The sequence below is a fragment of the Thermobia domestica genome, chromosome 1 (assembly GCF_964235325.1).
Source record: "Thermobia domestica chromosome 1, izTheDome1.hap1.1, whole genome shotgun sequence".
Lineage (NCBI taxonomy): Eukaryota > Metazoa > Arthropoda > Insecta > Zygentoma > Lepismatidae > Thermobia > Thermobia domestica.
The window spans coordinates 247,780,503-247,805,683 of NC_137454.1; the positions used below are offsets into that span (position 1 = coordinate 247,780,503).

Below are 25,181 nucleotides of genomic sequence, written 5' to 3' on the forward strand. Positions count from 1 at the left end.
AATTTATTAATTTTCTATAGTGTACAACCGTATTTTCAAGCTGTACCGGGTATTCACCCGTTCGTATATTTCCTTAGGTTGTAGTTCTCAGTTAAAAAATTTGATTTTAAATAAGATAAATTAAAGGTAAATTTAAATTGTATATATTGCTTAAGGACTACACATGATTAGATATATTTTTAAGTTCCAACATTTATAAACTTTTAATCAAAATTTAGCTACAGTAACAAATGTGCAAGCTAAAATTTCTTTATCAGTATAGTGCATTCTGATTATAAGTAATTATTTATATTTTAAACTTAGTCTATTTTCCACACAAAGAAATTAATTATTACGAATATTTAACTATTAATATTGCAAATGATGTCGAACAATGCATGGACGTTGATGGCTGTAATTGCTTCTCTTAATCGGTGCTTTCCATTTATAAGTACGGGCAGTTGAAATTAATTAACTGACGAGCGAAATTCAAAGAGAAAGTAAAGAAATAGTGCTGTATAAAATAGATATTTTACACATTTTTGGATGAAATAATTTAGTATCAACATTTATTTAGGAATTACGGGAGTAAATTTTGAATGTTAAATATGATTCAAGGCAATAATGTTCTTACAGAGATAAATTGTAGTTTGTTCATAGCTCGGCATAAGTTGTTAGGTGAGACGTATGAATATAATTAAAAAAAAGAAAACATAATCGGTTTATGCGTCGGGACGAATTGTGCTATTATTCGATTTAAGTTATCAAATTTACATTTTGGGCCATTTTACTTATGCAAAATTATTGTTTGGAACTTTTTATAATGACAGTAGAAGCAATGAAGTAACCTGAGTAGGACTTCGTACGTGAATTTCAGTGTAGACTATGGACTTTACACCAAGATGATGATTCGTTTGTAATACTGTAATGTGGTGTTCTGACACCGTCAGATAATCTCTATCAGTCATGGGAATATACTGCAGGCACAACGAGGGAGTTTATTTGGGACTCGAACGGTGCTGGATGGTATAACTGTTTTATAAGGTAATCCCTAATCAATTATTTACTTCACAGGAGTTCGGATAGCTGCAGTGGGAATCCCAGGATGACTAATTAATACGATAAATTTTGCAATAGGTTTAAATACAAAGTTTTTTTTGTCTAGTTCTTAGTGGTGGCACTAGCGGCACTGAAAATTAAAATTCTATAAGCTAAAGAATAAGATAAAGAAATTTCTATAAGCTTTATTTTTTCGTGTGTATTTGAACAGTGTAATGATGGTGATGATGATTCGTAGCTAATTACCGGTAGCGTCATGCACTTCAGGCTCATAGTGGAATTGTGTTATAGCTGTAATCGCGTGACAAATATAAATTCCCGATTTTCATAATATTCTAAATTCTTTAGTTTAGTATTAAATTTTGTAATTAATGAATGCTAACGTACGAAATGAACTTCGACGGTACCAATCACTCACAGTTGCCTGCCTCAGAAAACCTCTATCTTGTTACCTTACGATTCATGCAATATTTAGAAATGAACCAATTTAAGAAATACAGATAATATTGTTATTATTATATTGTATGGTTAGTGGAAATTGGGATTTATCTATAATCAGCTTCTAGTATAATGCAGGTATTTTTTTTAAGTTCAAGTCAATGTCTCACATTCCATATATGTTTTTCTTCATGTAAATATATCATTCCTCATTATTTTTTATTGTTGAATAAATATAAAATTTTCATACTAAGTAATAATTATTCGGAGAAGTAAATAGAGCTGAAAATATTGGTACATTGTATCGCCAATGTCATAAATCCACTGCTCTGCTCCTTCTTAACTCACAATAAATAATTTATTATTAGTAGTAATAATGTATGTGTCATTTAATGTTCGTGTGATGGCATGGCTTTTATAAACTTTGTAATATTCGTCAGAAAAAGTAATTATAGTGTAAGATGACCTTTAACCTAATCATTTTTTTGACACTGCAAGTCAACCCTGAGGTATAATATCCCAGTTTCTTAGCAGGCGCTAGCAGGCCTTAGTTATATGTATTAGGTCTAAGTAATGGATATATGAAGATATGAGCTGCTGTGTTGAGGACAAACTCACTGTCTAGGCAACTGTCATGTGTATGCGATGATGGATGTTTCTTTGTTATTTCTGAAGCAATAAACATATTGAACAGGTTATTTTTCATTTAAATTTAAGCGCAGTTACAAATTTCTCAATTTAATTACTAACCTACAATACAGATTTTTGTTATGAAAAAGGAATAAAGATTTAATTTCACTGATGGAATTGTTGCTTAGGACAAGATCCTGGTAACTTCTGATCAATAAGCGAGATTTTGCTTAATGTCAGTACAGTGGATTTCTTTCAAAATAATGAATAGTTAAGAATAATCAGTTTTTAACATAAAAATATATTTCTGCATTTTTTCAGTCATAATTATTTAATATTTCAATTATTTATTTCTACTTTGGAATAATAATAATAAGTATTATTGCTGTTATTATATTCTGTCGACCAGTAAAAAAGGAGAGAAATTTATTGGTCGTAACAGTGGCGACCCTAGCGTCGGATTTGGACTAAGTGAACATATTCCAAAAGTGAAAAAAACTGTAACATATATATATATATATATATATATATATATATATATATATATATATATATATATATATATTATAAAAGAGAACGTACAAATCCTTTGTTCCCTCATCACGCTAATACGGCTGAACCAATTTCTTTTATTTTTGGGGGTTATTAGGATTTGGACCCTAGATGGTTTTTATCATATCACTTTAATTTTTAATTACCAGTGTCTTGAGATAATTGACCATTCAAGTGTCCATAACGTACAAATCCTTTGTTAGTTCATCATAGGTAAAAATAAACGTATTTATATGCAACCCGCATGACCGGGTCACTCCGCGGGTTAACATAAATGACAGGCGCTATAATGTTAACATTTACTGCAATTTGAAAGCGAAAAAGTAAAAATTATCTAAGTAACAAAGTTTATTGCGTTCCGGGGTGACCGCAGCGAAGCGGGGTGAACGCTGCTAGTATATATATATATATATATATATATATATATATATATATATATATAACTATTATTAAATTTATAGTAAGTTTGGGGATAAGTGAGTAAAGCTGGTAACGTGAATAATATAGGATTTTCTTAGCTATGAGACTGAAGAGCATGTCGTAATACGATGAATTGTGGTATGATGAAGAGATTCATTAATTCTGAAGTGGATAATTATGAACCAGACACGAGTCAGTGTTGCAAGAAAAAGAAAGCAAAAGCACTTACGAAGTTTGTTAATTGTTACAAATGTGAAAATTGGTATCATGCGCGTTGCGTTAAATTGTTGCAATCGAAAATCGATCAGATTGATCGTGCGGAAATTGAGTGGTTCTGTCCTCAGTATAATACGCTGGAGGAAAATGAATATGAGGATTTCGAACAGGCAACAGCGACGTCTGTTGAGTCTTCTGAGGAGGTTGTAGGTGAGACTGGTGATAAGAATACTGAACATAGTGACGAACTAGGAATTATGCATTCGAATGAAAAAGAAACCGTCTCTGTTGAAAGTCAAGAACTAGGTGCACAATTAGAACCGGGATTTGAATCTCTAAGGCAGCTTGATAGTAAAATGACAAATATGAATGATATGCTGTCCTCAAAAATGTCCTCGGAAATAACCTCATTAAAATCCGAAATGAGTACAATGAAAAACGAACTAACAGATAATTTTACGAATAAGTTGTCTTCTGAAATGACTGTTTTAAATGATAAAATTTGTTCACTTACTGTGGATGTGTTCGGTGTTAAATACGATCTTAAGTCTTTCCAGGAAGAAATAAATGTAAAATTTTTGTCTTTGTCTAAAAGTACTGATAAGAAATTGGATATATTAACAACTGATATGTCTAATCTTAAGGTAGATGTAGAAACTTTCAAACAGAATGTTAGTTCAGACTTAGATAAATATAAAGAGCAGTACGAGAAACAAGTACAGGATTTGCAAGAGGCAAATGTGAATGTTGTGGCAACTGTTACCGATTTGGAACGCGACGTTACTGCAGGTCAGGAGAAATCCGAAAGTAAATGTCAAGAGCGGAGTACTAGGTTGGAAAAATTAATGCGGGAAAGTTTAAACGAGATAAATATGCGAAACGAAAATTTAGTGCAAGATAATGTTAACAAACTTGAACATAAGTTAAGTCAGCTAAATAAAAATTTAATTCACCAAGGAAAGGAACTTAAAGTTAGATACCAAGCCTTAAGTAAAGAAGTTAATTATTTGCGTGGAAAGCAACAAGGAACCTTTGTAACCCTTGAGGAAACCGGGCAGGATCGTACTTCGGAGTCGCGAGAGATGATTGAGTTAGTTGCTAGAAATCTTGACGATAGTAATGAGGCTGATTATGCTGTAAAGCCAGGTATTACTGCAAACGTATGTAGTACAGAATCCGAATCAGAATCTGAAACTGAAATATTCAAGATAGTGGAATCAGGTAATGAAACTAATAATCTCAAACTTATGCCTAAGGATGGGGAACGGGTAGCAAATACCACTAACGGTACAAGAAAGAAAAAAACGTTGTGATTGTCGAGAGAAAAGAAACAGACGAAATTCGCCTGAAATTGTAACTTCAAGAAGTGCGCAAAATAGACCAGCTAACATTGAAAAAGTGGATGTTTTATCTGATGGGAAGGTAATTCAAGTTTTGCCCTCTTACGGTGCGAGTCAATATCCGCCTTATTCTCGGGAATTATAAGATTTTCCCCGATTTAGTGGAAAAATGACCCAAGGGGTGGCCACAATTTTCCTTGAAGAACTGTTACAAGCATTAGACATATATCATCTTAAGGACAAGGAGAAATTATATATTGCTTCGAAGTGACTTGAACAATCCGCGAAATCATGGTATCGGAGCGTGATGGGCCAAATTCACACTTTTGATGATTTCGTAGATTTGTTTAGGGATCAATATATATCTCCACAGCTAGAAAGAGCACAAAAGAGGAAATTTATTCTCTCAGGTATGATAAAGGCAAATTCCCGTCATTAGTGGATTTCGTATGGTTTGTAGTAGAAAACTATCACTCTGTAGTCAGTTCCCCTTGTGAGCAGGAGTTGAAAGAACTTATTTTAGATTGTCTACCCGCGGAGGAAAGAAAAATTTTGAAATTAAGCTCATTGAACACCATAAAAGAAATAATCTTGCGACTGGCTGATTTAGAATGTGACCCTATGCAGAATATTGAAATATTGGGGGGAAATAAATTTCAAGTAACTAAACGTCCTAACATAAGATATGTTAAAAATGAGAATTTAAAGAAAAGAAAGGCTGACAATTCTGTGCAAACGGAGCCTATTTCATTTGGTGACAACCACAATAATAGTAATACACCATTCCATAATAACGATAATCCTCAATACTCTTCTTGGAATAAAAAAATGGGTATGACAAACGACGCCCGTGGACAAATAGTAATAGGAGAAAGTGGAATGGCAGACTGGCTAGTCGAAATTGGCACGCTGCTCAAAATAATAGAATTCCGATAGAGAATATGCCAGTAACATATTATACGAACTTTCCTCCTCCATCGTTGCTTCCTCCTATTTATACGAGTATAAACATGTTCAATCCCTTTATTCCAATACCTGTTGCTACCTCTAATCAGCAAGTGTCTCCAATGCCTATGCCTGTCACTACCACAGTAACTTCGACACTAAACCCTCCTTATTCGGCGGTAGGAAAAAGTCCAGTAGGATTAAGTTATTCATCTACTGGCTTTACGACAAAATCGGACAATCATTCGGAAAACTTATCCAGCAGTCACCCTTAAGGGAAGATGTCGGTGTCTGCTCGTCAAATCTTCTCTACCCAAATATAAATTACCATTTAAGTTGTCAACAATTTAGTGAAAGTAACGCTAAATTATAAAATGCTTTTGTTGAACCGAAATGCTTTTGTTGAACCGTTAAGTACCACTATACAATTTTTCGCATAATTCGTCTTACAGAAAAATTTGGAAAGTGTTGATTCCAAAAAGTTTGAAATGTTTCCCTCGCCGACGATAAATTGTGAAATCAGAGGACGACAAATTAACTGTATTTTAGATACTGGCCCTGAAGTCAACCTTCTTAACTATAAAATTTGGAAGACTATTCAAGAGACCTTTGCAGCGGCCAAGTTAAAGCCAGCTTCATCATTTACTTTAAAGGCTTTTGCCGGAAAGGATACATTTATTGTAAAGTGTTTCCAGAACATAACTTTGAAGATCCAGGACAAGTTATTTGATATTCCAATTTTTGTGGTGAAAGATATGCAAGCTGATTTGCTGTTAGGTTCACCATTCTTTATAAAATTTGAATTGAAGTTGGATAGCGAAAAGCAGAAACTGTACTTACGAGATAATAACAAATCAGAAGTTGTTTTAGATATTGTATACCCTAAAGTATTACTATTACAGTTCGATACTGAACGAGAAATTAATGAAACCCGCGCTATCTCCAGTAATTCTCTTGATAATGGAGAAATTCCGGAGACTGAATTGATAAATTATGTCAAAGAAAGAAAAGATTTGGATGATAAGGCAAAAGATAAACTAATAAAACTTTTGCTAAAATACAAACATCTTTTCAATGAATACCCCAGAAAGATAAAATGTGAACCATATAAAATAGAATTAACTGATAAGGAACTTGTAATTGGTAAATTATATCCTATTCCTCAGGCTATGCAGGAAGACTTTCAAAAGGAATTAGAGAAATGGATCAGATTAGGAATAGTGGAAGAAAGGCCTAGTACGTATCGTAACCCAGTCCATTGGGTTCGAAAGGCATCTGGAGGAGTTAGACCAGTGATAGACCTTCGCCTGTTAAACAAAAAGGTTCTTACACCCAAAATACAGGTTGAACCCGTTGGAGAAATTCTTGTCAGAATTTCTGGGGCAAAAGTATTTAGTTCCATGGATGCCACGATGGGATAGTATGGAGTACCATTACATCCGGATTCGTATGAAAGCACGAGTTTCGTATACTTAAGTCGTCAGTTTGTTCTTCGTAAATTACCTATGGGTTTGAAGTCCTCTCCTGCTATATTTCAAAATATAATGAACACTTACTTCGGTTTAGACACCAAAAACTTTGTAACTGTTTATTTGGATGATCTTTTATGTTTTAGCTCAAATTCGGATGCTCATTTTGAGGATTTAGAAAAGGTGTTTAAAATTTTTCAACTTGGAAATTTTTCTCTTAATTTCAAAAAGTGTCAGTTCCTGCAAACAGAGATTCTGTTTTTGAGCCACATAGTAAGTGTTGAAATGGTTAAACCAAATCCAAAACATAATGAAGTTATTCGGCATTTTCCGATACCAAACACCAAGAAAAAATTAAGATCATTTCTTGGAATTCTGTCATGGAGAAGGAAGTTCATTCCCGATTTTGCGAGCTTGACAGCACCATTGTACAATCTTCTGAAGAAAAATGTAAAGTTTCAGTTAAGCCCTGAAATAGAATTATTCGAGCAACTCAAGACATTACTGTGTGAACCTCCAGCATTAAATCAACCAGATTTTTCGAGAGAATTCCATCTATATTCGGACGCATCAGCTGAAAATTTATCTGGGTTCTTAGCACAATATGGTAAAAAGAAGATTTGTTGGTTTTAGGGTATGCTAGTCGAAAACTAAAACCATATAAATTTTCGTATTCAGTTTTCCAACTTGAGTTAGCAGCAGTTTTATTTCTATGTGAGCATTTTGCATATTACGTTCTTGGCAGGAAAATCACAGTTCATTGTGATAATAGTGCGGTATCCTGCGCGTTTACATTGCAAAACTTAGATTCAAGAACTACAAGAATGCTACTTAAGTTGCAAAGATTTGATATTTCATTCGAGCACAAAAGGTCATGATAATAAAATTACTGATATCCTAAGTAGAAACACTCCAAAAATACCAGGAGAAGTAACAACTTGCCAGATAAATTTTCTTACAAATGATGAGTGGTTTGATAAAGAGGAAATTGAGGCTAAGCAGAAGTGCGATTCCTATTGTAAAAAACTAATTTGCAGAATAACTTCCAATCCGGAGGATCCTAATGCTCAGCTAATTAATAATTACTCTTTATTAAGGATAGAAAATTCCTTACTGGTTATCTTTACAAAGCACAATAGTCCTTACACAGAGTTCGTAGAGCTAACTGTTACATCTGAAATTCCAATTTTTTTAGTACTTTATTGCCTTGCCAAAATAATACTGAACATTAGAACGTGTAAAATTTTCAGATTCAAAAACGATGCTCATCATACTATAGTACTAACAAATAAGCAGTCTGATTGCATATAATTTTACCTTCGGCTAGAAGCAGGAACTCTTCTCTAAAAAAAGGCAGGAAGTCATTTTTTACACGAAGCCATTTTAATCTATTTTACGAAGCTTTCTATATGTATAAACAAAATCCCACCAAAACCATAAATTTGAAATATGGAACCATCTTCTCGATTAAACATTTCGATCGACCAAAAACAATAGAGACCGGAAAAGTGCTGAGAACAACTTGGAAAGCAAACTCCTCTCGATGCGATATTGTATAGAACTTCTTTCCAACACAAAAGTTGCAAATTTCACTTTCCACTTTTCGGATTTCAATTAAACCTGGTATCGTTTCCCATTTTCAGAATTGAACACTTGTGTGTAACTATTCTGAAACGATACCAAGGTTTTTCAAATCCGAAAACTGGAAAATGAAATTTGCAACTTTTAGTGTTGGAAACAAGTTCTATATACTTGGTTCCTCATTTTCCTCCTTGAAGGGGAAAATATTTAGTTTTAGGTCTTTTATTTTACTGGTATCACAAATTCTACATTTTTGAGAAATTTCAGATTTAAATCTCTACATGACGTACACTACAAGATTTGAGTTGTAGTCATAAATGACATAATTTATGTAATTTATTGTCATTTACTTTTCCCCTCACAAAAGGAAATTTATAGATTTCGGATTTTTTCCTTTCCTTGTACAACACATCTTATATTTATTCTAATTTTTAAGTTTACTTGTATACATATTTTGAATTAAGAGACCTAACTACAAATAAATTTTGTTCTTGTGCCTAAAGTTTCTTCATTGGACCGGGAAATTTCCAGTTTTAGGAGTTTTTCCTTTACTTACATTTGTGCGAAATTTCAAGTTTCCATGTGTATAGAAAGTATACTACAGGTTTTCAAAATGAAATTAAATGAAATCTGAGTTTTACGTATCACGGTTATGCTGGCTAGGCTAAAGAAGACGATAGTTAGGAGAAATGAAAGAAATGGTCGAATGAACAAAGTGGGAGGAAACGGGAAAATACCTAGAAAACCCACGCACACATATTTTGCCCACCGCAGAGTTCACTTGGCGCTAGCTGGGATCGAACCAGGGACCATATGCACCAGAGGTGAACGCTCTACAACTGAGCCACCGCGGTCCCCTATAGGTTTTCAGTCAAGTGACGTAACTATAATTAATTTTACCTTTGCCCCCTAACTTTAACCCTTGGAGTTAAAAATATCGAGATTTAAGACTTTTTTACATATCACAAATATTACCTTTTTGCAAAATTTTAAGCTTCCATGTCTACAAGAAGTAAGTTGTAGGTTTTGAGACAAGTGACGCAACAAAATATAATTTTGCGCTTGCTCCTAATTTCCCTTCTTGGAGGGTGAAATTCGCAGTTCACATAATTCCTGCCTTACTTGTATCATAAGTCGTACATTTGTCTTAATTTTAAAATTTCTTTGTTTACGAGAAATATTCTATAGGTTTTGAGTTAAATGAAGTAACAAATATAATTTTGCGCTCGCCCCATAAATTTCCATCTTGAATGTGGAAATTCCCAATTCTCGGATTTTTTTCTTTTATTGTATCAAACGCGCCAAATTTCAAGTTTCTATGTCTACAGAAAATACCTTGCCGGTTTTGAATAAGATAAGGTAACTAAATTTAATTTTGCCCTACTCGCCTAAATTTTCCTTCTTAAAGTGACAATATTTCTATTTTTCAGATCTATTCCTTTACTTGCATAATAAATCCTACATTTTTGCCCAATTTTAAGTTCCCATGTCTACTGGAAGTACTGTATAAGTTCCGCGTTAAGTGACATAACAAAGTGTAATTTTGCCCTTCTCCATAATTTTAATCCTTCTACGGGGAATGGAAAGATTTCAGATATTTTCCCTTTACTTCTTTCACAAGTTCTACATTTGCGCCAAATTTCACGTTTCCATGTCTACAGAAAGTAGGCTACCCTATATGTTTTCGGTCAAGTATAAGTTCTACATTTGTGCCAATTTTCAATGTTCCATGTCTACAGGTAGCTATAGATTTTAATTCAAGCGACGTAACAAAATGTGATTTTGCGTTTTCACCCTAATTTTCCTTCTTCGAATGAGAGATTTCAAGTTTTCCAAATTTTTCTTTATCTGTATTGCAAATCCTACATTTGTGTCAAATAACAAGTTTTAATGCCTACAGAAAGTACCCTATAGGTTTTGGGTCAAACGACGCGACTATATTAACTATATGCAAATGTTTTCCTTACTCCTAATTTTCCTCCTTGGAGGACAACATTTCTGTTTTTTTTTCTTTCCTGTATAACAAATACTACATTTCTATACAAATTTTAAGTTTCCATACCTAAATGACGTACTCTACAGGTTTTGAGTTAAGTGACATAACAAAATATAATTTTCCGCTTGCCCTCCAATTTACCACCTATGACAAATTTTTAGTTTTCAAATTTTTCCTTTACTCGTACCACAAGTCTTATGCTTGTGCAAATTTTCAAACTAGCATGTCTACGGCAATAGGTAAGTTGTGAGTCAAGTAACGTAACAAAATATGATTTTCTCTTGCTCCTATTCGTTCTGCTTGGAGGCAGAAATTTGGTGTTTTTGGATTTTTTCTATTATTTGCATCTCAAATCCTACATTCGTACCGAATTTCAAGTTTCCATACCTAAGGAAGTATCCTCTAGGCTTTGAGTCAAATGACGTAACTAAATGCAAGTGTTCGCTTGTCTCTAATTTTCTTTCTTTGAAGGAAAAATTCCGTTTCTTCGTATTTTTCCCTTTATTTGCATCACAAATCCTACATTTGTGTCAAATTTCAAGTTTCCATGTCTACAAGAAGTATCTTGTAGGTTTTGAGTCAAGTGACATAACAAAATATAATTTTGTTCTTGTCTCCTTAATTTTCCTCTTTGAAGAAGGGAATTTCCAATTTTCGGATTTTTACCTTATCTGTGTGACAAATTCTATATTGCCAAATTTCAGGTTTTTATGTCTACTGAAAGTATTCTATAGGTTTTTATGAGTCAGTGAGTGAGTAGTGGTTCAATTAATTTTCGTTACACTATCTTATCTTAATAAGAAACGGAATTATAGATGTTAAAAAAAAACCTTTGCTTCTTTGTGTACGTATGCACATGGCATACTCCAGCTAGAGAACTTGGGTTGGAAAACTGCTGTGTGCCTTGGTGTGTTGAAAAAATAGCAAAAATATACTGGTATCTATAATTTGCATCCGCAAAGTTTGTAATATTCAGAAACTTCAGAAGAATATGTCAAGAAAAGTTGAGTTGATTTTGAGTTCAACGTCTCTTTCCGTAGCGACGCTATGTGAGACGGGACCTACTGATGAATGTGGAATCCGAACCACATGAACTCCAGCCAGGAATCGATCCCGGGCTTTCCACGCAAAAGACGCGTACGCTAACCGCTAAGCCACGGAAGAGCTCATTGTTAAAAAAAAAAAAAAAGCTATCACCTAAAAGTGTAATTTGACTTTGTATGATCTCATTTCGTTCATTTCGTAGTACGTTAATATTCGTATTTCTTTACAATATATTTTTCATATTCTTTGAATTTCAGGTCCAGCACCATCGGCTATGAACGTTGGATCCTATAATTTACACAATAAATACTATAACTTAGAATTCAAGTCTAGGGGAAAAGCACTCATATTCTATTATACAGAATACAAAATACCAAAACTTAATGCCTATGAATCGGATGAAGATAGAGGAAACAGGCTTGAATCAATGTTGAAAGATCAATTATATTTTGACGCTGAGCAATATGAAAACTCTACAAAGAATAGCATATTATCAAAGCTCAAAGCAGGTAAGTAACACTTCCACTTCATGTCACTCATTCTTACTACCGTTACTATTATTGACTACCGTTATAAAATGTCAAATGCGCAAAGGTAGATTAGAGATGGATCTATTTCTGGAAGGAATAGGCAAAGAGAGAATGTTCCTGGATAACTACTAAGTACATCTCTGTAATTAATCAATACTCTGATAGAAATACACACCTAAAGATTGGAATATGATTCCAACTATTTGATAGCTTATTCTTTCAATCAAAGTATGATATTAACATACTTTTCTTATATTTATTAGTATACAAATTGTATTTGTCACGGTCTCCCCACCGCCAATAAACGCACTCAATGACATATTGGGCCTTCATAGAAGTTGATCAATGTTCACTTTATCTAGGCGATAAGTTGCTGTGATGCTTCTTGCGACGTGAAATCTGACTATACTACACTCCCTTTGAAACTGATTTTCATTATGTATTTTGCAAACGTTTTCGGATACCGAAAGATTATTACATACCTGAATAAAAATTATCATAGTACTTAGCGCCAACTTGGATGAATCTGTAATTGTCCTCCGTTTCTTGAGCAAATTGTGGGTTCACTGACGAAACTTGCACAATACTCTGGGTCTATACTGATCTCTCTAATGACCCAAGATCTCATCAACATAGCACCAGTCTTTGTTTGATTTCTAAGAAACTTTCGCATATATGTATTTCCTAAGTTTCTTTTATTGCGAATGAAATAGTAACAACCAATTTCATATCTGTGAATTTTACGTAGAGTCAATTTGAACTCCGTTTTATAAAAAAATGGATACGCAAAATTAATAGTTATGTCCTGTTTACTATTAAATTTTGAGTCACGAAATTTCATCTGGTTATATAGGGCATCGTAATGAAACAATTTCAAAAGAGAAACAAATAATTCGTTATGGTAACTAGCAGATTATGTACTATGATATCGTAAAATGTATGGACAATGTTGGAAAACTTGCTATAAAGCAAGCAAATCTATCATACCGAGTACTGAATAGTTAGTTCAATAATCTTCTATATGTAGTTCTAACATGCGTGTAATCAAGGCCTATTTTTAGGCTTAAATTAGCAAATGGGAGTTCCCAACTCGGTTTGTTTTTCTGACTTCTTTTATCACATACTTTGCTTTTATGTTTCATATTGTAACATGCTAAAAAATCAATCACGGTTTAATAGAAAATCACTATTGTATTTCAGGTGAATTGCTAAATCATTTTATTTTTGAATTTTGTAATAAATCGCTGTTTTTCACTATCCCTTGCTAACAACAAAACTCGAACACGTCATACACAAGTTATTCCTTAACTAGGAAACAATTAGTGGTATTTAGACATTGCCAAGTCGAAAAAATAAAAGTGCCTTGCCTACCCTTAAGACTGAAATGTAGTAAATACAACTCTTATTTATGCGGAAGATAAAAGGCAGGTCATCAATACGGGGACAGAAAATTCGTGAATGGACTCAAGAAAAAGAGCAATGGCAATTGAATTTAATTTGCGGTAAAAGTTATATCTCTAAGATTAGTGACTAGTACAAATTTCTATTGGCTAAGTGGCGATGCATTAGAACTAGCAAAGTCTGACTCTTATCTGTATCAGTGTTTCTGACATTACGTTGCTATTTCTATACACTCAAACTTGTACCATTTAAGGTACACTGAACAAACAACATCAAGTTGAAATATCAGTTAATCAAATATTCAATGTTTCGTTTCTAAGTTGAGAATTAAATCTGCATGTCTTGTTTAAATGCAGTTAAAATCAATATTAGTTCTCTTAAGGATGAACACCATTTTCCGTGTTTAGTCTGCAGCTTTCACAATATAAAGATCGATTTAACCAAAAAAAGCAACGCTATTAACCACGCCCCAATGTTGTTGTTCTACAGCCAGCCAGCAGAACACCCGCTGTCCTAAACTCATAACTAACACCCTTTGTCATAAGTCACCAATGATTTCAATAGCCTTATTACAATCGAATGTCACAAACGTAAATTAATTTAGTAATTGTTAACAATACGCAATTACTTAGCCTTTTACTTCCACGTTTCTTATACCAACTTTCTTTAATAACTCATACTCACAACATCCACAAGGTTTCCAGTAAACATTCATAAATTATTCCATCACCCTCTGCGTTTCTATTTGAAACTCCTTGTGCTTGGTAATCTGAGAATCCATACATTTCTTCACGCTTCTATCACTGTGTTTCCTTTGGCCTTCTCCACAGGGGTATAGCCACTGGGGGCCCATCGGGGCCAGCACCCCCAAATGCTTTCCTGCCCCCCCCCCAAATGACCAGCTTTTAAAACATCATCGTAAGATTACCTCGCTTCAGCCATTTAAAAATGACAAAGTTTATATATAATTAATAATTTACGGCAAAATAGTATTTTATCTTACCGATCGAAAAATAGTATATGGTATATCTTCCTTATAGCGATCGGAAAATAGTATGGTATACTTTTTTGTGACAGCAGATTACACAATTTACGGCGATTTTTATTTGACAGTTTGAACACAAACGTTTTAACAAGGTACTATAAATACTACCATAAAACAATAGTACTGAAATAAATTGTAAATATATTACATTATTTATATGCTGTAATTAGTGTTTAAAAACATTTTTTATCAGATGGAAAATTTTGTGAAAAACGTTTTTATTCAGTTTTTCAGTTTGGATTTCATTCACTTTTTTAAAATGCTACCTCGTGTAAAACAGGAAGTGAGATATAGCTGTTAATAAAATAATTATATTTTAAGTCACGAATAATAAATACATATTTTTGTCATGAAATCTTAAAGAAATTAAGTGTAATTTCAAAGAAATCAGTCTTATGTAACCAAAAGAGTTCTGTCACTTTCTGAGGAGGTCTGTGTTCAATTGGCCCGCACACCGTGAGTTGAATGCGAATGGAGATAAGACAAAGGCCAGTTGTTGATATTGGTACATCCAACATACTACCTGGTTGTGACAGTTCAGTTACACCGTGAACTTGCGTAAGGATAGAGTGAACACGGAACCACCACAGAGCCTCATAAGGGCGTGTACGCTGTACGATATCAAACTGGGGTCAAACGCCGCTACAGAGCCTTTGGTGTGGGTGTCGTGACTACACAGACAGTGCAGCGGCGGTTAAACAAATTTAAGGACGGTGACGAAATACTCAAAGATGCATCACGTGCCGGAAGACCAACACATGTACAAAATGAAGATCTTCAGGCAGCAATTGGGGTGAACAGTGGCCAAACATGTGACGAACTGGGACTACAATTCAGTATGAGTGGAGAAACCATTCGGCAGCACCTTCATCACCTGGGGAAACACTACGGCGTGGTCCAGAAGTGGGCGTACCCCTAATTGGTGTTTTCTTACGGTTTTACGTTTTACCCACATTTGTTTGGTAACATTGCTTGGCATTAGATTGCATGCTCTCTTGGGTTCCATAAAGCAATAAGTAAGAAACACTAGATATCACACAACGCAGGAATTACGAGCAACTATGGAACACTCCTTCACCCTCGTGACTCCAAGTATCTCCGCAAAACATCTGCGAGAACTTGGAGTAGAATTCAGCTGTGTTACAATATGGATGGTGATCATACCGATGTTTATGAGTCTTAAGACTTCAAGGTAACTGTGTACAGACATTCTACCATAACTAAACTATACTGTTGAAACTAACCCACTTCCTGACCACACAGTACAAGTTGGGTCAATAGATCCACATGAATTGACTCCAGGCCAAAAGGCAACGCGAGCAGACACCTGTGTTTTTTCGCTGTCTCATCTGAGAAAAGAGGCATTTCTGGGCAGAGTGTTGAAATGTGATGAGAAGTCATTCCTGTACGAAATTCCACGGCACCGTCATCATTGGTTAGCATCCCATGAACCACTTCCAAAGCAGCCGAAATTAACACTGCACCAGAAGAAGGTCCTCTTGTGTGTTTGATGAACTACTCGTGGCATCATGCATAGGGAACTGCTACCAGCTGGTCTCAGCATCAATACAACTGTGTACTGTCAGCAGTTGAGCCGTGTTCAAGGAAAACTTTAAACTTTGGAGCCAGACTTCGGAACCACAAATTGGTCCTTCTGTTACAGGACAACGGTAAGCCCCACGTGGCTAGGATGACCCGGGACACCATTCTACGCCTTTGATGGGAAACACTATTGCTTCCACCATACTCCCCAAATATTGCACCGTTCGATTATTACCTGCTCCATTCCTTGGACAATCACGTTAGAGGACGCTAGTTCAAATCCCTAGTAGAGGTAAAAATGCACTTGATACCTTCTTCGCTTCACGGCCCATCAAGTTCTACCGAGATGGAATCCTTGGCCTTCTAGAACGTTGTCAGAAGGTCGTCGATGCTTAGGGGGACTATTTTTGATCTTCCAGGTACGTCTTGGGTGACATATGAATGTTCGGAAGTGCTGGGTGAGAAAGCGATAGAACTTTCTTAGTTACCTGTATAGATAGATTCTGTGTATTGAAATAGTTATGCACAAAGGTATAATGTTGGTTCCGGGACAGTAGTTCTTGGGTAAACATAATAAAAATACCTGGAATATAATTTATGAAGAAGAAACAATAAATTGATAAATAATAAATTAATAATAATAATAATAATAATAATAATAATAATAATAATAATAATAATAATAATAATAATAATAATAATAATAATAATCTAAAAAAACTTTTTTAGTTTTCGGGAAGGAAACCAAATTTTTCCAGTTTTGTTTTTGGCTTCAAAAACACTAGCTGCAACACATTTTTTTATTTTGCACATTGTAGCTGGCCCCCCTTCAAAAACGGCGGGCCCCTCCTATAGAAACCTGATGGCTACACCCCTGCTTCTCCATGTTTTCACCTTCTTCCTTTTGCTGCATAGTCCATTCTTTTACCATTTTCCATATTCCTCTTCTGTACTTCACATATGTGTTGTGTTAAAACGTCAGGTCGAAGTCTTAACTTTTTTTTTTTTTTTAGCTTACTATAATGTCTCCCGTTGTTGATAATTTTCTTGTAAAACAAAAGAAAAAAGAAAGAATATATTTTGTGTTTGGTTTTCATATATTCTACCGTATCATGTTTCCTAATTAGTTTGATATTTAGTTTTGATAGACAAAAATTATTCTAGTAAAAACAACCATTCATAATTCTCCGACTGAAAATTATTCTAAAGTAAATTACTTCTTGCTTTCAAAGAATAATTTCTTGCGATGTTATGATATCCAGTGAACATTTAAATGCACCTTTTATTCATTGATCTTTCCTTTCCAGGTGGTCTAATGGTTGCAGTGTATGTCTTTGGTGCACAACATCTCGAGTTCAATTCCTAAGAGAGTACAAGGAATTAAATTTCTCAATCATCCTCTAATTTAGGCTGAAGAGCATAACCATGCGACGTTACACTAAACAAAATTCGTTCTACTTCATTCATTAACTTACCAATGTAAAAATAAGAAGTCTACATGCATTATCTCACTCTGTATTATGTTTTCTAGTAGAATGAAGTTGGTCACCTGTTTCATGTCACTTGTGAAAGGACACTCTTGTATTTCAAAGATTTTACTTGGTTGACTGTCTTTGTTTAGAAACTCACTTGCATAAAATGCCTCAACATTAAAAATGGCTTATAGTTTTCGTAAGCTATTTTTAATGGATGGAAGCAAACATATTTTTGATTTACAATCCCTCTGTGTCAATTTACATTGCTCGTAAATCCAACATTTTCCATCCTCAAACACTAAGTAGTGCTTTAGTAGCTAACTCGGTATACCTCATTGTATACAGAAGGTTTCTTTCTAAGATTATTGTTTCAGGAAGTAACAATTCCTACTGTCTCTTAAAATTAAGTTCTTATCCAGTTATTATTTGCCGTCTTGGTGCTTGGTTTCGTATATCACAAAGTAACTGATTTTTCAGCCCTTAATCTACCACAGATTAAAACTTATTAACAACTGTACCATGTGTTGGCTTCACCATAGATTTATGTCCTACTTATGTCACTCTAAAAAGTACGTCTCATTCTGTAATTGCATTTTGTTGAAAGTAAGAACTTAAAGTGGGCAAGAAAACTTAAAAAAGTAACACATCCATAAAGATTTTATTGTAGAAAAAGAGATTTAATTTTATCAGGTAATCTGGAGAGAATGTTAGATGTCAACCTCTTTTGCTTCACATCGGACAAATAATTCTACAGCACAGAGTAGATCAGAAGATCAACTTCAACATACTCCTATTTCAAAGGAGGACTCTCACTACAGAAGAAAAATTTCAACAATCCAATATTCTCAAAAATCAAATTTCATTGAGAAAGATTACACATCATTGGACACAAAGGGGAAGACAAACCAATCTCCATTCAATCCCCTCTCATTTAAATCTCATAATATTACCCCAGTAACCCAAAATAATGATATTGAACAAAGACCACATGGCAGATACGATAGATCTGACATACAAAAAAAAAAAAAAAAGAACGGATGAGATCAAAAAATGCCTCACATTGTTCTGTTTCTATTCTGGAAAATAAATACTACTCGCAAATTCTAACAATACTCAATAATATAGACTCAATCTTAGATTTTTAAAAAAATGGCTGGAACTTATTATCAACGTTTTATGATATTACAGTGGTACACTCAGCATGTTTTGGGAAAAGATCACTATCGACATTTATTAGTCAATGTATTCTCTCCAGACATTATTTTTCTTCAGGAAACATGGTGTAACCCCAGGGTACCATTAAAAATTAAAGAATATTACTGTATTAACCAATTCAGACATGACCAGACCAGAAAATTCAACCAGATTCAAACTTTTGGCACAATATGGTGGAATAATTTGTGGCACCAATATGGTGGAATAATTTGTCAACAAAGTATCAACGCTTGTAATATAGCATTAGGAATTTCCTTAAGCAGCGTACTTTCAATCTCTTTTTAGAATATTAAAGGAAAAAAGCACAATCAAAAAAGATAATCAATCAAATTAAACGCCAAAGCTGGCAACAGTTTTGTAATGCTTTATCAGAAGTACATCATCATATACAGTAAGATCTGGTCTTATTGGAAGAAATTTAAAAATTATCATTCAAATTCGGATATGCAACTATACCTTCACAATTTATCTTAGATACATCACTTTCATTAAAAACTAACCTCCTGTTCCACAAATAACAATCGCCTATTAATGGAAGAATACTTGTTCAGTAACCCTTGTTCAGAACTAGACATAGACTAATTGAACATGACTGAATTACAAACAGTTATCAACAATATTCATCGCAATGCTGCACCAGGATTTGATGGAATTAGCTATAAGCATTATAAAAACTTACCATATCATGATTGCAACTATTACTAAGATACTATAATCATATATAGAACACTGGCAATATACCACTGGAATGAAAAAAAAAACACTTGTAACTCCAATACCGAAGTCAAAAACATTAACAAATTCAACAGGTAATTATAGATCAGTAGCGTTATTATCATGCGGTTATAAAATATTTGAAAATCTAGTACTAAATAGACTAAACTGGTTTTTAGAATATCATCAAAGATTTGTGTTTAATATCACGGGATTCAGAAAGAAATATTCAACTTATGATGCTTTGGCTCAACTCATTTTGGACATTTATAAAGCGTTCATTACTAGAAACTCATTGTCAGTAACTTCTTTCGACATTAAGGGAGCATATGACAATGTTATTTTGGATATCCTAATTTTAAAAAATGAAATACCTTCAAGTTCCAGGAAAAATAATTCGAATAATCCATAATACTCTTATAAATCGCAAATTTATCATAAAAATCAAAAACTCCTACTCGCAACCACGAGAAACGTCCCTAGACCTTTTTCAGGGCACTAAGCTGAGCCCTCTATTATTCAATATATATATATATACTGTTGTAAAAAAACGGTTTTTTTCTGTGAAGTTTTTTTTCAATAAAAAACGTCGTTCTTTTTCATGTTTTTTTTCAAATGTCTGTTTTTTTCTGGCAACTATTATTTATTGATTTACATTGCAGATTATTGAAATAATCAACAGAACTTGAGTCGAAGCCCTCGTAACTTACAAATCTTTCGTTTCTTTGTACCTATATACTAGCAAACTTGTGTGATTATTCCTTTCGGCCCCAGGGCACTTTTGGCGTTTTCCTACATTTCCAGTTAGTGACTTATTGCTCAAAAAACATTCACTCGATTGATATGGTGAAGACCTAGTTTTTTAGAAAATGGATGTGGCTATTTTTTGGTGTAAGTTGCATTGCAGTGTTGCCAATGGGTGGGAAATTATTGAGGGAAATGTAGGAGTAAAAATTTACAAAAAATCCCTAACCGAATTTCAAAATTTTTTGTATCTAGTACCACTGCTGCTATATGGGTTCAAGTCACATAAAAAAATCTTTGGTATATTGACAAGGTACAGTAGAATCCTAAATCGCTGGCTTCCATTCAAAGAGGGAAAGAATTCTGTCATACACATTAAATTTTGACACTTTTTACGCCTCACAAGCAAAAATCAAATATGCCGGGGCTACAGCGTCTCTAATTATCCTATTGAAACTTTTTATAGTGCGTTCTGTAGGGCAAAGAGGAAGCTTTCAGGTAGTGGTACGTTTGTTTCAATGTAGCCAGTAAGAGGGTAATAATAGAGGGGAAAAGAGAAATTTTCCGAATTTTTCACCTAAAAGCGGGAATTAATTGTTTTGGCTGGAAACACTGCCATCAGACAGACGAAAACTATCTAAAAATAAACCTTAGTACTCCAAGAATATATCCTACAAGTATCATGGCGATATATAACAAAGGAAGCATGAAATTTAAAAAAAAAAGATCATTCTACCTCAGAAATTCACCATTTTCTTACCATTTCCAGAACATGGTTTATTATAAACTTCAACTGTACTTTCCCTAATTATTCTAGTGAAACTTTTTATGATGCGCTGTGTAGGCTAAGGATGCGGCTGTTAGACACTAGTACGTTCGTTCGAATGTAGCCAACAAGAAGGAAATAATAGAAATATAAAAGGGATTTTTTCCCCAAAATTTGCCCCTAATATTTGGAATTAAAATTTTCTGTAGCTGCAACACTACTATCAGACACACACAAACTATCTTAAAATAAGCTTTGGTATTCTTCTAATATATCCTACAAGTATTGTGACGATATCTAATAAAATAAGCATGTCCATAAAAATATCTCATTCTACCTTTTAAAAAATCACAGTTATCTTCCCAATTAGAGAACAAGGTCTACTGCAAACCTCAACTGTACTTCCCCAATTATCCTATTGAAACTTTCTATAGTGCGTTGTGTAGAGCAAAGACGAGACTTCCAGATATCGGTACGTTTGGTCCGATATAGCCAACAAGAGGGAAATAATAGAGACAAAACACACAATTTTTCCAAAATTTCCCCCTAAAATCTGGAATTAAAATTTTCTGTAGCTGGTAACACTACTACCAGACAGACGAAAACTATCTTAAATTAAACATTGGTACATCACTAATATATCCTACAGGTATTGTGACGATATTTAAGGAATAAAACTTCTAATTACCAAAAATAGATTACGGTAAACGGAAAAGTAGGAAAAAACTGGAAAAATCAAGGGTTAGAACCTAAATACGAATTTTTCGTGCGTTCCCTAATTACCCCATTGTAACGATCTGTACTTGCGTTTGTTAAGTAAGGACAAATGTTCGATTGGTGTAAGTTGACTTGCACTCGGACGTATAGGTGCGGATTTATAAACAAAAATCTCGAATTTTTTGCCCCAATTTAGGAAAATTTTAATTTCCCTAATTGGCAACACTGCGCGCAGGCCCGTCCAATTGATGTCAACAGTTAGGTATCCATCCGAGGTATCTACCTGGCAAGTCTTAAGGAGGTCTTTATACAACGAAGGAAGCTACAGGGAAAAAAGAAATAAAGGAAATTCGAAATTAGAAAATTCTCGAATTTTTGACTGGGGTGAAATTTGAGAAGGAAATTCGACACCAGAAGAAAACAATTAATATGATAAACTATAGTCCAACCATATTTTGCAAGAATAATATCCCGATATCTTAATTAGTGTCCACACAGGAGCGGATTAAACAAATGACACACCCGTGTGTGCCACTTTGGCCACCTGGGCCACCGAGAATACATTTGATTACCGTACATTTTTTTGACTACTAACTCGTGTTGTTGTTGTAGTTATAGTCTCGACTAATAATAATATCGTTGTTGTAAACAATAACTTTATAAGCAAAATTTTCTCCCCTTTTTACATCTTAGTTCCAACACTGTTGGTGAGAAATGCAGGATGTTTCAAAATGAATTCTGGGGTTTTAAGTCTTCGTAGTACTTATTACATTTTAAGTAACAATTATAAGCAATGCATAAAGTAAAAGAGCACCTCAAACAGTCTTTGCTACAAGTATTCAATGTTAGATTCATTCGTCACACGGCACACATCTAGTCGATAGGCGAGAAAGACCCATAAACTTTCCGCCATATGGCACAAAGCACATTCAATTTAGGGGAGTCTCGTTTCAAGTGTACCATCTCCTGAGGATTTGCTGACGGCCAGATACAAACATTATGAGTGTTCACATTAGCTTTTAGGTGAAATGTCGATTTATCACTGAAGACGACACGATCCAGAAAATCTTCATTGTTATGCAGCAATATTTCACTTGCGAAATTGGCACGTAAACCGTAGTCTGTAGACTTTAGACCTGTAGCAACTGCAAACGATAAGGACGTAGTTGCAAGCGTCTCCTTAATATTCTTCACACAGACCGTTGCACTGTACAGATTCATTCTTTATTAAAACACAAAAAACTTTCTGCTCTCTAGTCTCCATCTTTGCTGCTTGCTCTTTCTAACGGCAGACAGAAGAAACAATGCATGTACATGCGTGCTAGAAAACTGTTTGAGTTGCTCTTTCATTTGATATAATATTTATAATTGTAAGTTAATTGTAATAGATACTACAAAGTTTCAAAACCTTAATATTAATTTTGAAATACCCTGCATTACTTCAAATTGTGTCATCCTATATTCATGTCTTTTATATACATATCATCACTGCCGATCCTAGTCAATATGTCGCCCCATGCAATGGCAGAATTTGCCGCTTCCCCCTTTTTCCAGAAAGAAGAAATCTTAAAAGTCATGATTTTAAGTATGCTACTCCAGCATGAACAACAAAAATGAGGGTAAGTGCAGTTGCACTCAGAAAGGCTTAAATATTTACTAAAAATGCAATCCCGTTGTGTCTGTTTTTTTTATAAATATTAACCTATTATGTTAGTGAAAGATAAAGTAAACACACCTGCAGAGGAAAGATGGTAACCCTTTTTATAGAATTCACTATCGAGCTTCAATCTCAATGTATCAGTTTGCAATTCCAGTGCAACTAGCTCTTTTATCTTTATTTCTTGATTTCTCTTCTATATCCGTTAACATTTTTTAAAAAACTTGTTTCTATCTTTAATGATAAAGAACTTGTTTCTGACAAAAACAAGACTCGTTGTCATATCAAAACTGTGATAACTTACTAAATGGAACAGATATTCGAGAATTGAATTCTTGCATTTGGCAACAATCAAGCAATTTGTGCTCGGATTTATTCGACCATTTCCTTTAGCATTGTCCATGTGGCCTTAAACTAATGTAACCTAAACATAATTTATCAATGTAGTATTCAAATAGAAAGTCAGCTTAGTAAATGTAACTACCATCATCATGAAGTCTGTTTCCAACAAGAAATATCTAATTCAAATAATATACTTATGACAGATTTTGCCGGACCATCCAAATTTGCCGCTCCACGCAAATGCATGTGTTGCATATATGGTAGAGCCGGCTCTGCATATCATATATATATCTAGTCGACAAATTATTTATATATGGCATTTAGAAAAATACTATTAGGCAAATTAGTATTAGTTTCTACCTTTAGACAGGTATTTGAATTTTATACTGTTCGTGACATTATTTTCATACTTATTAAAGGCCTGCTTTCACGGAAAAACAAAATTTCATTTCTACTTTTATTTCTTAGTTGATATTGATGAAAACTGCTGAAACCCGAATTGTTAATAGGTATGGTATTCATGTAAATTGTAAAATATTTGTAGCGTATCAGTATCTAGCGTTTAATTTATGTTGCATTTTACGGTGATTATACCTACATAAAAATATTTAATACTTAAATAGACGTAAGATGCATTACAAATGACTATTTAAAAAAAACGAAATTTAGAAAAAAACGAAAGGCAATTTTTTTCTAAAAAAAACGTACATTTCTGAAAAAATACGAACGTTTTTTTTCTATTTACAACACTATATATATATATATATATATATATATATATATATATATATATATATATATACGAGGGGGTGCTGATAAGTTCTTAGCTTTACTAAGAAAAATAAGACAAAATTAAAATTTTTTGATGGATTTATTCAACATACTCTCCCTTCAATTCGATGGATCTTTTGCTTCGGGCCTGCAATTTATTTAGGCCCTCTAAATAAAACTCTTTTGGTTGGGTATCAAACCATGAGTTTACTGCTGTAATTGCTTCAGAAATGGTGGCGAATTTTTGCCCCTTCAAGTGTTTCTTTAAATGTGGGAATAGGTAGTAGTCTGATGGGGCCAGGGCAGGTGAATATGGTGGGTGGTGCAAGTTTTCAAACCCTAAGCTAGCCAATTTTTGCATCGCAAAATTGCTCTTGTGAGGAGATGCGTTGTCTTGAAGGTAGAAAACTTTTCGGGACAACTTTCCACGGCGTTTTTGCTTCAGCTCTGAGTGAAACCTTTCCAGTAATGATGCATAGTAAGCTCCGGTTATGGTGTTACCTTGTTCTAGATAATCAACAAACATTACCCCATCCTTATTCCAAAAAACACTGGCAAGAACCTTTGAACTTGATTTTTGCACACAAAACATT

General features: G+C 34.0%; 1 protein-coding gene across 1 annotated transcript in view; it reads left to right on the forward strand.

Moving 5' to 3' along the window:
* LOC145667423 (uncharacterized) overlaps positions 1-25,181 on the forward strand; it is a 136,491-nt gene that overhangs the window by 77,342 nt on the left and 33,968 nt on the right. The window contains exon 6 of the mRNA XM_081734913.1: positions 11,927-12,178. Within this exon, the coding sequence (XP_081591039.1) occupies positions 11,927-12,178 (252 nt within the window). The remainder of the gene's footprint in view (positions 1-11,926; positions 12,179-25,181) is intronic.